The sequence below is a fragment of the Ambystoma mexicanum genome, chromosome 1q (assembly GCF_040938575.1).
Source record: "Ambystoma mexicanum isolate Mex_15411 chromosome 1q, UKY_AmexF1_1, whole genome shotgun sequence".
Taxonomy (NCBI): domain Eukaryota; kingdom Metazoa; phylum Chordata; class Amphibia; order Caudata; family Ambystomatidae; genus Ambystoma; species Ambystoma mexicanum.
Window position 1 is genome coordinate 69,351,550 of NC_090922.1, and position 15,221 is coordinate 69,366,770.

The 15,221-nt window shown below is 45.4% G+C and overlaps 1 protein-coding gene across 2 annotated transcripts in view; it reads right to left on the reverse strand.

Moving 5' to 3' along the window:
* The window catches only part of TANGO6 (transport and golgi organization 6 homolog), a 1,470,654-nt gene that overhangs the window by 1,093,516 nt on the left and 361,917 nt on the right, over positions 1-15,221 (reverse strand). Inside the window, exons 5-6 of one of the 2 annotated variants that reach the window (XM_069635546.1) lie at positions 11,520-11,656; positions 9,657-9,819 (exon numbers count right to left, since the gene is read on the reverse strand). The exons of the other annotated variant lie outside the window; for it this stretch is intronic. Coding sequence (XP_069491647.1) covers positions 9,657-9,819; positions 11,520-11,656 — 300 coding nt within the window. The remainder of the gene's footprint in view (positions 1-9,656; positions 9,820-11,519; positions 11,657-15,221) is intronic. 2 annotated transcript variants of the gene reach the window in all.

The window sequence follows — 15,221 nt, forward strand, 5'->3', positions numbered from 1 at the left end:
GACGTGGGAGAACCAATATCGGATGGGATGTGGGGTAGAGCACAAGGGTACCATAAGAAAGATTCAAGAAATGCGAGATTGCAACAAATTCAGCTATATGTAACCCACCAAGCATATCTAACCATGGATAAAATAGCACAGTTTCATCACGCGGGAACGCAGGCATGCCCGAAATGCAGGGTTAGTGCATATGTTCTGGTCTGGTGTGGAAATTGGCAGATTCTGGGGGGTGGTGGCTGGTATCATGGGTAAGGTAGAGATCAGATTGGACGCAAGTTCCCCATGGGTGTGCCTGTTGGGGGGGCTTCCCAAGGCCACGTAGGGCTAAGCATGTGAGCAAACTAAAGGACCTGGCGTATACACTGGTTAAACGTAGAATGGCCATGGGTTGGAAAGCACAGACAAAACCATCTGCTCAAGGGTGGTGGCACGTTGTGCAGAAATGGGCAATTGCAGAATCAGCAGTATGGCAAGAAGCCAGGGGGAGGAATGAGGATTCGGAGGATGGAGGGCTAACCGCCTGCATACAACTGGTGGCCGCTCTATCTGTATGGGACTAGACCAGTCAGGACGTAAAAGAACCCAAGGATAAAGTGTTACTGTGACAGGGCTTGGTGAAAGAAAGACTGGTGCGATGCAGGCCGGGTTGGGGCGAGAGGGAGTTACGGGCGGGGGGAGAAAAACATAAAACAAAAGGCATATAACTATATGTGTAAGATTGTGGGGGCTCAGGATCTTGTAAAGAGGCCCTCAGGGGCTACTTGTGCTGAATAAAAATATTTTTAAAAATTAAAAAATATTGTTTTTAAAATAAATAAAAAGGTATATGGGGCCCTCCCACATGGAAACATAGTCTATTCAGTATTACGAGCCACTCAGGCCTGCTAACCCTATGGTCTAGACATTTGTGCATGTCAGACCGTCTATGTTAATCATTGAGGTTTTCACATTGAATCAAGGCAGCCAGGCAAGCATTATCATATAGATAGTTGTGTGCATTTCAAAGGATACACCTTGAATGGGGTGTAGTCAATTGCCTGCTCCCATCCCAACTCTAAATAACTGATATGTGCTACCTAAAGGTAGTATATGATAGTAGTACCAGAGCCACCTTCTTATCCATTGCTCACTCAGTGATTTCAATGGCTTAGACTGAGAAAGGTGAAGGCCGCTTTCCATAACAGCAAAGAGCCATCTGGACTGCTAAAGCAGAACCTGCCACATACGGAGTCTCGCAAAAGGCATCACATGTATGTAACTTCTTACATGACGTCCAAAAACGTTTTGAACTACATGGTATGAATCATGATCCTTGAAGGAAACATTCTATCTGGAGGAGAAAAGGCCATTTCCAATGAAGTGTTGTAATTTCACCTGAGAAACTGGACCCTCTGCACGAGACAAATGTGATTTTTACTGAAGTAGGGTATGGTCATTTTAAACATTTTCCAAGAGGAGCGTCCTGGTAGGGGCCCCGACAAATCAATCATCCAGGTATGAACACGAACCACCAGAAGCTTTGTGAACACCCTTGGGGCATTTTTCAGACCAAAAGGCAAGACGTTTGAACTGAAGACGTTAACCCTCCATTGCGACTATAAGACACTTCAGATGTTCTTTCCGGATGGGAGTGTGACACTAAGGGTCCTGAAGAACAAGGGCTGCTAAAATGTCCCTCTTGTCAAGGGACTCCAAGATGCCTGCAACAAAAAAAACCACTTGGAATGTGTCTCACAGAAGGAAAATATTTAGAATTGACAAGTAAAGAATAGGTCTTAAGCACCGGATTCTTTGGGGACAATGTACCGGGAATAAACTCCCAAAGCCGAATATCCTATTTTCAGGCACATTCGGCCAAATACTTACTCAAAGCTGAATTTCAGTACACTCCTAGTAACAATATTAGTTTCTTCCTGTGCTACTACGTGCACTATTGGTGCAAACATTTCCATGGAGCTGTATAAGTGAAAGCAGGGTGCACAAGGTTGTACATCTCTGTTTCCTATTTTCTGTTGGTAACATTTTTACTCCCTATTCTTTTTTTTAGAGTATTTGCCTATTTATAGGGAGTAAAAGTGGTCGATAAACCCCTTTATCTGTAGGGTTGTCATGATCCATCACCCCTGCTCCTTGTGGTCGTCATGGAGACTGACAGCATTTTTTCTCCCAACATAGTGTCTGGTAAGATGGATTTCTAAACTCTGACCTGGTGGGCACAGGTTCAGAAGACTAGCCTAGTTTCTCAGAACAGGGTAACCTTCTGGACAAGCCAAACCAATCAAGGTAGCTTGGCGGCGGTGAAGACTAGGTCTCAGGAGGGGTGAGGGTGACTGAAAGACCTCAATGAGCACATAGAGCAAAGGACACTTACAAATCACTCCCAGTGAGGTGTATATATATTAAAAATGCATTTATTTCAAGGCCTTTGAGTTTCAACACACAAATGAAATCACAGTAATACTAGCAAGCCAACACAATCCTATCCAAATACATATATACAAGACCAATGGGGTCTAGAGGGTTAATGCACGAAATGGGTTCACAACTTAAAAGTGGGAAGGAAACAGGCAGTGCAAACAGCCTTTAGTCCCTTCTGCATCCAACACACTCCTAACTAAGAGGCAGTCCAATCCCTAAGAAGAGTGGAGCCTATTGCTCAAATGTACTTACACTGCTGGCGCACGCGGTAGTTCAAATGGGCAAAACTGGGTCTCATCAAGTGTCTGTAGCAGCTCAGGAAGGTGGGTGAGGTGATGAATAGGTTCCCACTATTCGAGGAGAGCCTCCACTTGTGGGCAGAGTCGATTCCAAGAGTTGGGAATAGTTTGATAGTTCGCACTAGCAGCAGAAAGGAGAGAGGCCCTCAGGGGCTACTTGTGTGTAAAAATGGATGGAGGCGCTAGGGGCCACCGGTTAGGGTTGCGATTACTCACCGACCCCCGGTGCACGCCGGACCAAACTTCGGCAGTCGAATTCACTTGGGCTGCAGGTTCAAGTGTGGCAATTTGGCGGCTCTGCGGCTTTCAGCGACGAAGATACATTGATGAATTCCCAAACGGGACAGTGGCGATTTCTCAGCTCCTGGTGGATGGATCAGGCCAGTTTCACTGAGCAGGCTTCAGGGGCAAGAGGGGCACAAATGCAATGCACCTGCAAAGTTCATCACCACGGCTGGGCGACACGGTAACCGCGTATACTCCAGTTCGGGCGTACTCACTTTACTCCAGACCTGGGAACGCCAAGTGTATGAAATTCAGTGTGAGAGTGGCGTGAAGACAGAGCTAGCGGCGTACCAAGTTTCCAGGGCCTCCTCGAAACGGTGGTGGTATCAGAGCAAAGAGTCTGTGTAAGCTGGTTAGCCCAGGGACACTTCCAAGAGAGCTTACTTGCAGGGTCTGACGAAGCTTCTGAGAATAGTTGGTCCCACTATTCCAATGGGTCGAAGCGTCTTCGCAGACCTTCTAGGACGACCAGATGCAGAGGGGTCCCACGGGACGACAGCGGGCTCAGGGTGCCAAACCTTCCAGCGGGTCACCAGTGGTTCCTCGACTCGGCTTCTTTGTTTCAGGCTACTAGGATCCTATCCTTCATTCAGTGAGAACTCCAGAGATCGACATAGTATGGGTGTTTGGGGGCCTTCTCTTATCCAGAATCTCCTTCCCACCTAAACGAAGAGGACCCAATGGGAGAGCTGCTCACATACAGGCATACCATACGTGGACCAATCGTGGACCACAGTGGTCCCAGGCATTCACAGCACTCCAGACTCTCTGGCACCCAGGATGTGTATTGGAACCGGACGTTCCAGTCCACATCCTGGGGCACACACACAAGGCATGCAGAAGCCCGCAAAAGCTTGGTGCTTCGCGGGATAATGCATGCCCAAATAAGGACTGACCCGGGTCGACTCGACCTGGGGAAGGTGAAGGGGCCAGATGGCCAAAGGACAGGACAAAGAACCTTGTGACATGGCCATTTTGAAGCCAGGCCACCTGTTTGTGCCAAAAGCGGTAATTGCGGTTTACCTGGCAGGAAAGGGTTACAAATATACGAAATGATAGCTGCCACCAGCCCTATCCAAGGCACATCTGTACTTCTCCTAAAAAATCCTTTTAGAGTATCTAAGGCCTTTGGAAATGACTAATAGACCAAAGTGCACTGTACGGGGAGGTACATTGTACACTTGGTTACATGTTGCACAAAAGTTGCAACATTGGAAAGGACTAAGGGAAACAAAGTCTCCCAGTACTGATTGTCTTAAGGGCATGTCAGTTTCCCCATAAAAAGTGAGCGAAAAGCCCAGAGGAGTGCAGCAGAAGGCTGAGCTCCTCTGGTAAAGTCAGACTATGGTGTTTAACATCAGCAAAAAGTTGGGGGGTACACAACTGGAGGGAAAATTATACGTGAAATGGAAATCTTTCCTAACAGTGCCTTGCCGTTCTGTGCAGAAGCGCTTGCTGTGTTCTAGTCATTCCAGCAACTCCTGTACACCAATCGCAGATTCCGCTTTTTGCAAAATAAACAGTCTCCGCTGACACAGGGCCTTGCATCTCAACTCGGGTAAATTCCTTGCCTTGCTCAGCACTACTTTCTAAGCCCTTAGTCATTACCTTTTCAGTTCTAGTTCCTTGACCCACCTTTTTCTTTCCCTCTGAGCTTCCTTATTCCCTGGTTTGTCTGCCTTCCGTGACTGCGTTTCCTTGTCTGCCTTCCCATTGAGAGTTGATTCACACCGGATTACTTCCTTTATCAACCTCCTGGATTCTGTTGGATTTGTTTTCATCTCACCCTTCTCATCTACTCTTCAATCAACCAGTACTGCTGCATATTGTACCATCATCTCTACATGCACAGGGTGGACTGGGGAGTAGCAGTGGGGGGAGCAAGGGGGAAAGAGGAGGGCAAAAAGAGGAGGAGGAGGGGGAAAAGAGGAAGCGGGAAGAAGGGGGGCAGAAGGGGAGAAAGAAGGGGAAAAGAAGGGGTAGAAGGAGCGGACGAGGTGGGACAAGGGGGGGGAGAAGATGGGGTTGAAGAGAGATTTCCCTTAGGCCATCACAACCAGTCAGTTGCAGTAGCTGTTAAAGACCGCTAGGGACCATTCTGGGGCTTAGGGTCGTCTGGGCTAGGAGACGAGAGGAGACAAGAAATGGAGACAGACAGACAGCCTTGGAGAGCACATTCTCAATTATTTCAATGAAAGTCTTTAAATGTCGAGTGTTCCTGTGGCTATCCGAGACACTGCATAAACCGGTTTGATTTGGATAAGGACACATTGGTCTTGGTTGAGGTCTTGCCAATGCTTGAAAAACTGGCTAATTCTGCTCCTCGCATACCAACAAAAAGGGATTCAAAATTATAGGGGGCTAGGCACCAGAGCAGAGTCGGATAGATGATTCAGACATAAGTGCCACAGCTACAGGCTACATTTTAGATGTCTAATGCCTCTTCTTGTTATAAGTACCAACATTTGCCTATGTAGGCTGCCAAGATTTTTAGGATTAGGCTACAGCTGGATTTGTAATAGCGAAGATAGTAAACAACAATCTAACCATCAAAGGCCAAATGTAAACTGTTGCAACTATTCATTGGTAGAGCAAAAAATGGTCTCACCAGCAAAAGGAACGTCTAACACTTTCTAAGGCACATCAGATTGAAGATTAGAGGCTTTCATGTGTGCATGGACCCTCATGATCACAAACTGGGATAACGTATTGGTCATGTCCCTGTTCATTGAAAGCTGCAGCAAAAGGGTGTTGTTTTTAAGAGTGACCAGACAAATTGTTTCGCAGCATCCCGACAAATGTTCAGCAAGCATATCCATCTCAAGAAAAATCTGTGATAATAAGCGCCAGGTTCAAGGAAATAACAGAAGACACTAAGAGAAGATATGGGAGTCAATTATTTTATAAGAAACAGAAATCAAAGAATTAGGTTTAACAGAGGTCAGAAGCTGGGGTTTTCAACAAAACACAAGCTGGTCAGGCTACTCTTTAGGACTGTGGTCCTAGACCCTTCTCTACCTTAGACTCTACATGCTGGCAAGCAAAAGGAATTTGGATGCTGCGGTTTTATGTGCCTCTATTTCTTTCTTGGCTTAATGCGATGGTTTTATGTGGGCCAGGCATCATGCTCACAAATCTATTAAGATCATGTTTGGCACAGGGGTTCTCCAGCTTAACCCCTTATTATGCTCATCACGACCTACCTATGGTGCTGATCCGCCACCAATATATGAGCCACTCCAGGAGCTTCAGTCTGGAAAAGCTCAATTGCTTTTCAGTTGCTCCTTTCTCATCTTCACCATCTGCTTTCCCTCTCTTTCTTGCCACCTCAATGTTCTTCCATTGTCTGGTCTGATCTTATCCTCAGCCACCAATGTCTTTCCCTGACATTTCCCTCTTTCCCCTCCCCAGGCCTCAACCTTGTCCCGTTCTCTTCCCTGGTGCTCCTCACTGCCCCTTCCTGCTCAAACTCAGATATATACTCGCTCTCCTCAAATCTCAACTCTTGCCTTTTCATTACTTCTTATAATCTCCTCCCTCCTCAATCTTCACCCTATTTCCTGTTCCATGTGCCTCCCTATTTCCTCTTTCCTCCTCTCCTCAGTACTTCTCAATACTCCTCACCACCTTTTCAACCTCTGCTCTCCCCGTTGCCATCTTTCCTCCTCACCACTCAGCCATTTACTGTTCCTCACCTCATACCCCTAACGGTTGTCTCTCACACTTGCCTTGGTCTCCCATCCCTTTTTACACACCTTTGGTACATTTTATGGGGCTCCTTACTGTTTACTGGCTACGTGTGTGAATGCTGTAGTTTAGCACGGTTAATGGCACCTCTACCAGGAACTACAACTCTGACACCCGATGTTATTCTGGTAAGCAGGTCTAGCCAAGAGCATTACAATGATTTGGTTTCAGATGTTGGGTTGCAGCGACCTGTCACCCACCCGTGCCAAGTCTTCCTGTGTGCCTGCTTCAGGAAAGCAGTTACCTCTTTAACATGCCTAAATCCCTGCAAACATCGGCAGATTGTACTATGTGCACCCAACCATGGTCCCAGACACCGGGTTGTAGCTCTTGAAAAACCAGTCCTCTGCATTACTGTTCCCCGCTCCACAGACACCTGCAATAATGGGACTATTTCTCTTGCTGAGTGGTTCAAACAGTGAAGGCTATGGATAATCTGGGGAATAATAGATATACCTCCTCCAGCGGATACTTCAGAGTGGGTGGTGGTTTCTGCTCAGTCCCATGCTCTAGCCTAAGACATGTGACTTAATCGTGAAACCTAAATTGGATGCAGGTGGTATTCGCTTGCTAGAAGGCAAATCCAGAATTGTGATCAACTTTGTTTTCTGACGCAGGACCTCACACACCCCCCACTGTGGGAACACCTCTCTAATAAAGAACTGTCCCAGGAGTTGCTCTCCTCGACTAAAAGAGAGCATTACACTCCTTGACTAAAAAGTGTTACCATGGCGAGGCCATAGCGTTGTCCCTACCAAAGGCAGTGGCAATAACAGATCTGGGAGACAAATTGCTCTGAGCCACAAACAAACCATCTCTAGATGGCTTGTATTCATTATGAAAGTATTTAAACCATGCAGGCTTGGACAAATGTGATTTTCATTGTGCAGCAGCAAATTAATGCAGAGAACGCCAGTGGCACCGAGGATGCAGACCATCTAGGCTTTCTTTTCATAATTAATCCTGAACCCATGGGGATCTCAGGAGTGGTGGAGCCCAAAAGCTCCAAGATTTCAATATCATGCCCGTAAACTGCCTATTTGGTGGACCTAGCAGCTCCCTCTACTCCGAGAAGGCAGTGTCCCTTAAATCCACTGTTTTGAAGGAGCCTCTGGCACATTTGGCGCATAAGCTGCTGAAAGGAGGGGAATCCATGTGGACCAGCTCCTGAGGCTGAGGTTGAGTAGAAGCACATTTGTGCTTGAAGTAATCAGCCTGCAGATCCAGGAATATATCCAATGTTGGAATGTCAAGGAGTCGGTCTGACTCCGCCCAAGAAGCTGCAATAGCACTAACCTCCAACTCAAGTGATCAATGAAAGGACATCGGTGAACAAGTGGAGTGTACAAACATACGCAGGAGCTCACAAACTGCTGAATTGTCACTGTAGGGCCCAGCAACAGCTGAATATTAAAAACATAGTCCTTGGACACGGATAATTGTTCAGAAACGTTTTGGGATCAGGAGGAGGAAACGACCATTGCAAAGAAAGCCAAAAAGTTTGGAGGGGGGGGGTCTGGAAATGTGTACACCCTTTGGTGAATGATAATGATCCCATAATCCTCAACACATTCCAGATCAGCTGTGAAAGCAACCGCCCCCAGTTCCAGGGTAGAAGCGACCACAAGTAAGAAGCGGCGGATAACCTCTAGGAACCTTTGGGAACCTCTTTTTCAAAGAAATCTACAGCAGCATCAGAATCGGGTTCATGGAGGGAGCAAGGAAACCTACGAAGTATGGACCTGGGGTACATATACAGACACACATACACCAATGCCTGTTTGGGAGATTCAGCCAGAGGCTGATCAACCCAGGGCAGACAGGAACTTTATGGAGCTCAGTGAAGGACGTATGGCCCTTCTCTAGCACTGTAATGATCTTATATGGGAGGAGAAGGGCAGCCATCAGAGAAAGATTGATTGCTGGTGTTCACACAACCAGTGGTAGAACCGGAACACACCTGGGTGCCTGAAGATCCAGAACCAACTGTGCCTCAATTGGCATCAAAGAGCTCAGGCACTAGGAATGCAGCTTTCTACCTAGTAGCAATAGACATGCCAGCCACCCACTATCACCCCAGTATGGACCATCTTAAGGCCAGCTGTTGCTGACAAATTCCACCGCCAACCTCAAGACTGGATCCCTACCTTTCACTGACATGTTAGGAATACTACTCCAGAGGTGCCCAAGCAGGGTCTGGCGCAGAATGCACAAGACAGCACTGGATAAATGCTGCCTAAGCATGTGACGTGCGCTCTGTGCAGGTCGACAGGCAAGAGGAGTGTGTGCACTGGATATATATACCTTGCAGCGATTGACATGTGACATGTAGCCCCATGCGGTGCAGTAGATATTTAAGAGCTTCAATATAAAGCTCTTTAACCCAATCCAATCAGTTTTTCTTTGGAAAAATAAGGTGTTATGTAGGTACCCCAAATGTTAAAACAAGAAAACTGAACTCACCAGCTAAAATAAATGCAAAGTGATGAAAAAAAGGACAACGTGAGGCCCTGTTTTTTTTTGCGCATGCTAGTCGGAAAAAAAAAAGAACTAGTGGTTGGGCCATGGAAGCTGGTTACATAGGGGAGCGTTGTACCCGGAACCTAAGAGTTGGCATACTGAGAGTTCCACATTCTGCTTAATCACTGTGCAGCATCTTTGGTGGAGTTTTTTATCCAGGCAAACTACAGGACTCAGCGATCCAACAAGATGAGAAGAAAGGCTAGCGATATGGACTGAAGAGCAATAAAGTAGTCATTAGGAGCAAGGCCAAATTGACAAAAATGCAGACTGATACTAGGTAAGGTAATTTAATTGCCTGTAATGATCTAGGTTTCTTTTTAGCACATTGGAGGCAAACGTTGTTTGACAATAGGAAAGGTAAATCAATGTAAAATGTATATTTACCCGCCGTATCCAAGCAGCGGAGTAGTGGATCTAGCATTGGTTGGAGCAGGTATTGTTCCGCCAGCTCTGGATGTGCTTTGGTCATCTTTAAAAGGGTCATAGTAGCAACTCTCTGAAACTGCCGAGCTGTTAACTTTTCTCTAATGTGAAACAAATCCAAAATCTGAAATAGAGAGAACAACGTTAACTAGCAATTGGCAATCAATTTAAAATCTGTCTATTAACTTACACCCTTTGCTTCACCAATGAGGAGAACGAAAGGTCACTTATTGCCTTGAGGCTTTTAGAGGATTCAGCAAAACAAGGTAGGCATCCGCTTAACAAAGGTTGGTTCATCTCCACTTGCCATTCTATACTCTCTTCTCACTCGAACAGACATAACTAAGCAAGACCCCAGGGATGAACTATTGGGTGAATATTTTAGAGACTCCGAGCACTGAACACCCTTGCTCTTGTTTCCTTTGGGGTACCACACCGTGCACACCTAGGATTTCTAAATCCATATTGCACACACTGCGGTCGCTGTGTGTACCTGAGCATACACGATACACCTCTCTCTTCCTAAAAGCCCAAGAGCATTACATGCACAATTAATCCATGAACACAGAGACACCTATTGTCCATTGGCTGGAGACCGTGTCCACATCACAAACCTGGATTTCAGCATTGGGTATGGCACTGTGAGCTTTTGTCCGCGTTGACATTTGTCTAATCCCGCCCTTTTCCCTAGAATCCTGTGTATACTGAGCATTGATCAGTCTCCCTTCTCACAGTCTACGCAAGATCAGAGCCATCACATTTGCCTCACCTCCTTGCTAAGTGACCTGTGCTGTGGAAATTATCAACCCTTCCCACCACTATTGTTCGATGTGTCAATACTGCATTTTGTTTATACAAGGCCTACTAACAAGTGCCACAACATGAGCTGCCAAATATCTATTTTTGAAATTGTATTCACCGTTATGTGCCTTACACGTTTTTGAAAAGCCATGTTATTTCTTATTACCTTTTTGTACACAATCGTGACTCGGATGTAGTGCTTCAGGTTAAACAGATAAACTGACTTGTGTCTTTTCTACAGTGTTTATCTGCAGCTATACCTTTCTCAGTTGCACTGCATCTGCTTTCAGAATTCGCTTGTATTATAAAGAGTAACGTCTCTTTGGTGTATTGTGCATTTATCATCACCTAACAGTAATCAGTCATATATTCTGCCTCCCTCCCTCACACCCAAGTTATCTTCATTTTGCTTCCTCATCTTAGCCCTACCAATACATTTGCTTAATTAAAGTATGCATTATTACAATGTTCCTTGTATCTGGGAACGGGGGATTTCAGAGACCTCTTTGTTTCAAAAGATGTGTGAAGGACACCTGCCAGGGGACTGCCTTGATGCAGGCTTTTTCGCTCCCACTGATGCAGGAGTGGGTGCATCTCCAGAATGCTGCTTGTTTACCGTGCTAATCTGTGAATGTAGAGTTACTTTACCTCCAGTGAAGAGCTGGCTCCCTCGAATAACTGGAGCTCCGGTCTGGACTAACACTGGGGTGACATGGGGGCTGTTAACGGACCTTATGATAATGCGATCACCTACCCTGGGAATTTGTCAAAAAATATAACAGCAGGTGTCTAAGCATCTGCTCATGGGTGTGTGGGTGTGTGAGAGAGAGTGTGTGTGTGTGTGTGTGTGTGTGTGTGTAAAACTGCAAGTGTGTTAGATTATAAAACACACGTGTGTATATGCATGAATACACTCACCCACTGAAATTATTGGTACCGGTTCCCTTTCAGTATAATACAACCTAATCAAGCAAAAGGCCCAAGGCAATAAGAGCTAAGGAGAATTCAAGATAACCAACATACCTGCGGGCAAACCTGACGGTAGTAGTCCTCCAGTGTCAGAGACTGCTGAGGGCAGGAGGCCAGGATCTTTGCAACCACCTCACATTTTCTCCAGTCTGCTGCAGCACCGTCTGCATCGCTGCCTCCACCTGCCCCTGCTTCAGAGGAGAGATTAGGAACAAGACATCACACTTGACTCTTACATCAAATATGTACTACATGGTTCGTGCGAGATTGGTATACACCAAATTGTTCGTTTATAATTGTTCGAATGAACAATTGACCGATTTTATATATATTTATATACTTTGTTGATCAGCATCATCAGAAAGTTTACCTTCCTGAATACAAATTAATTGTGTGTTTGAGGCCTGCTAATGCCCCATGCATGTGCATCATGAACTCAGACCTGACCCTAAGGAAAGTACTTTAAGAACACACGACAAGGGTAACATTTTCATATACAGCACCTTTTCAATTTTTATATTGTGATTGTCAGTGAATAAAACCACCTGGCCTACATTTTTAAATGCACCAAAATACCTGAGGCAGACATGTGATGTCATCAGTGATGTCATCTTTGATGTCCTGGGTGTTAGTCTTAGCAATGCACGTAGATGGGGCGAGTTATGGTTGCTTAGCTTACCATAATGGGGGAATGTGCAGTGGTTTTTGGTTTCACTGTGAAGTATAACATTCCTTTAGTGACATTTTTTTACTGAATGTACATATATATGTAGGACAGGGAACGAAAAGAAAGGGGCTAAACAAGTGATGTCGTCATTGATGTCATCATTGACATTTGAGATGACATCTTTCATGGTCTGGGTGTTAGTTTTAGCAGTGCGCAGGTGTGGGGGCTTAGTTTACCATAGCTGTCGAATTTCAGGGGGTTTTCGGTTTTAATTTGAAGCATAAAGTGGAGGTGGAAATATTATTTTAGTGAAGTGTACAGGTTTTTGTTAGGGCAACTTAACCATAACGTCCCCTCAACAAAGTTTTTTTTTTGTAGTGAATTTTACAGGTTTTTGGAAGGGCAACTTAACCATAATGTCCCCTTAACAAGTTTTTTTTGTAGTGAATTTAACTGGTTTTTCGGAGGGCAACTTAACCATGACGTCCCCGTAACAACGTTTTTTTGTAGGGAATTGCATAGGCTTTTGGAATGTGGAACTTAAACATGAAATGGTGGCAATGAAGTCGTTCAGCAGAGTAGAACTGTAATCATAGGATTTTGAAAGATATGTAGTATAATGTACGTACTTGACATAGATTTAACATAGAACATGCAGAACCCCCTCCTTAATGATACTGAAAGGGACGGACTGAGCGCCTGTTTGTGGATGGGGTTGAACAGCACCAACATGACCCAAAGAGGCGGGGGATAGCTGAAAATGTACTATTGTTTTACACATAAAATGTGCAACGTAGAAGAAGGAAATAAAGATATTAGAAGTAGTAATAAGTAAATATGGAAACCTGAAGTTAGGAAAAGAAAAGCACACATTTAATAACCATGTAGAATAAAGTGGATGGTACCATAAAAAATAATGGATGCCTCCAGCGTAATCACTTCACAGAAACTCGGCAGCCTAGAACAACAGTGGACGGACGCAGTAGGACGAAGGGACATTACAGCAAAAGAGTGAGTACAGTTCATGTTTTTATATGGGTGATTTTTTTTGTGGTATGTAGTGCATAAATAGTAATTTCTTTCTGTTGTTGTGACTCAGAAATGGCAAGTACTTTGGAGTGGCTGGAGGATCATTTCCCACATGACGAAATGTCTGAAGACAGCGACAATAATGGTACAGAGTGCTCTGCATATGCAAAATAGTGACCAGTATTTTAGAGGCATTCAACCTATGGAATTTTAACAGACCAGGAAAGAAAAGAAGAAAGGGCAACAAACGAGACAGAAGAAGACAGAATAAAAAGGATAGAGAAGAAAATAGACACATTGAATGACAATTTTCAAAGTTTACGGGAGTTTGTGAAGGACTGTGTGAGAGGAAAAGTTCGTTATCATTGCCCCACCTGCACCTGCCCTGCTTCTCCATTCCCTAGTGAACCATCTCCAAACCATGAACTGGAAAATAGACGTTGTGGCGAAATATCCATCCCTTCTTCCCCTTCTTCCCCTCACAAATCTTCTCATAACCAGCCCGTGTTGAATCCTAATTCCCTCATATTTGTTTCCGTGTCCGCTTCCCCGCTATTTCTTTAGATTGATGTGTGTGTGTGTGTGTGTGTGTGTTTAAAATGTTTTTGTGCAGTAGTTGTAGAGAAAGAGTGTGTGTGTAGAATTGTTTTTTAAAAAGACGTAAAATGTTCGCGAACAGCGCGCCTGTTCGACCTATCCGCAAGCAATGCAATGTGGGTGCTGTCTAATGTGAAGTAAGACGGATGTGATGTGTGATTGCACCATCTTTAGAAGATGTGCGTACATAAACAAAAAGGGGTGCCCAAATTATATACTTCGTCAGCGTACCACTTGGAAACGAGATAATACATGGGCATAGAACACACAAGATGTCCGGAATGGGTGTAAATGAGTAAAAAGGGAGTGTGTGAAGGACACTATAGCGGTCCGTATTGGGCGCTGCCAAAATGGTGCCGTCCGTAGAACAGGCACGGTGGCCGGCAGGTTCGTAGGCAAACAAAATTGAGCTCTCCTAAGGACACTGGAACTGGCCGTACAGTGAACACAGCATGCGTGCACATGCGCAGTACAAACGTAAGTATTGCGAACAGTGCGCCAGTTCCTAACTGTCTGTCTCACTTGTGTCGCACTTTGAAGTAGTTTGAGAACCCGAACAGTGTCCGTAGGACACTTGTGCGCATGCTCATGTTTGATTCTTTGCATTTGCTGTCCAGGGGACTTTATGCTGAGCGTCGGGACTAGTTTCCACGGTTTGTGTGCTTACGCAACAATAAAAATGAACTTGTACACACAAGGCAAAGTACTGTGGAGTGTAAAAATGTAATTTCACACGTCCCAAACCTCAGGAGTTGCTGTGTAAAATGTGTGTACCGCTTTGTAGGGATGAAGACGGTCAGGAGGCACACCCCTGCACTCCTACAAAAGGCCACGCCCCCGAGTCATCTTCATTGTCCTACTAGCTATAGCAGATTGAGGTGTGTTGCCTTTACTGCTGTAGTGACCAAAAGGAAATTAATTGGTATGGCTTCCATGGCTGCTTTTGGGTTATTAGCATCTGCACCACCCCCAAACCCGCCACCATCACCACCTCACCAAGGGCCTGCAGAGATATATGGGTGAGGATGTAGAGATTGAGGAAGAAGAGGAGGAAGAGAATGAAGTGGAGGAACTCCGCACTAGGAGCACTCGGCGGGAGTCGTGGGTGTGGCGGTTGTTTTCTGTTTATGGGAATGTACCAAAAGCACGTGCGAACCTGGTGAAGTGTAACCAGTGCGATGTGGTGTTGAGTCGTGGGAGATTTGGAGCGTACAGTTTTGGTACGACAACCAGGAAGCGACACATCACTTCGTTCCACACTGCGGACATTCGCAAGGTGGTGCCATGTGAAGAGCGTAGTCGTTTGAGTTCCTCCACAGCATCCTCGGAATCCGCTCCTCTCACCACAAGAGACACTCCTGTGGGGGAGCACCTCCCTCCAGCTGCTTCACAAGCCATTCACAATGCTGTGGCCCCTTACCTTTCAAAGGTGACAGTGTGCACGTATTGTGAAGCAGTACTCT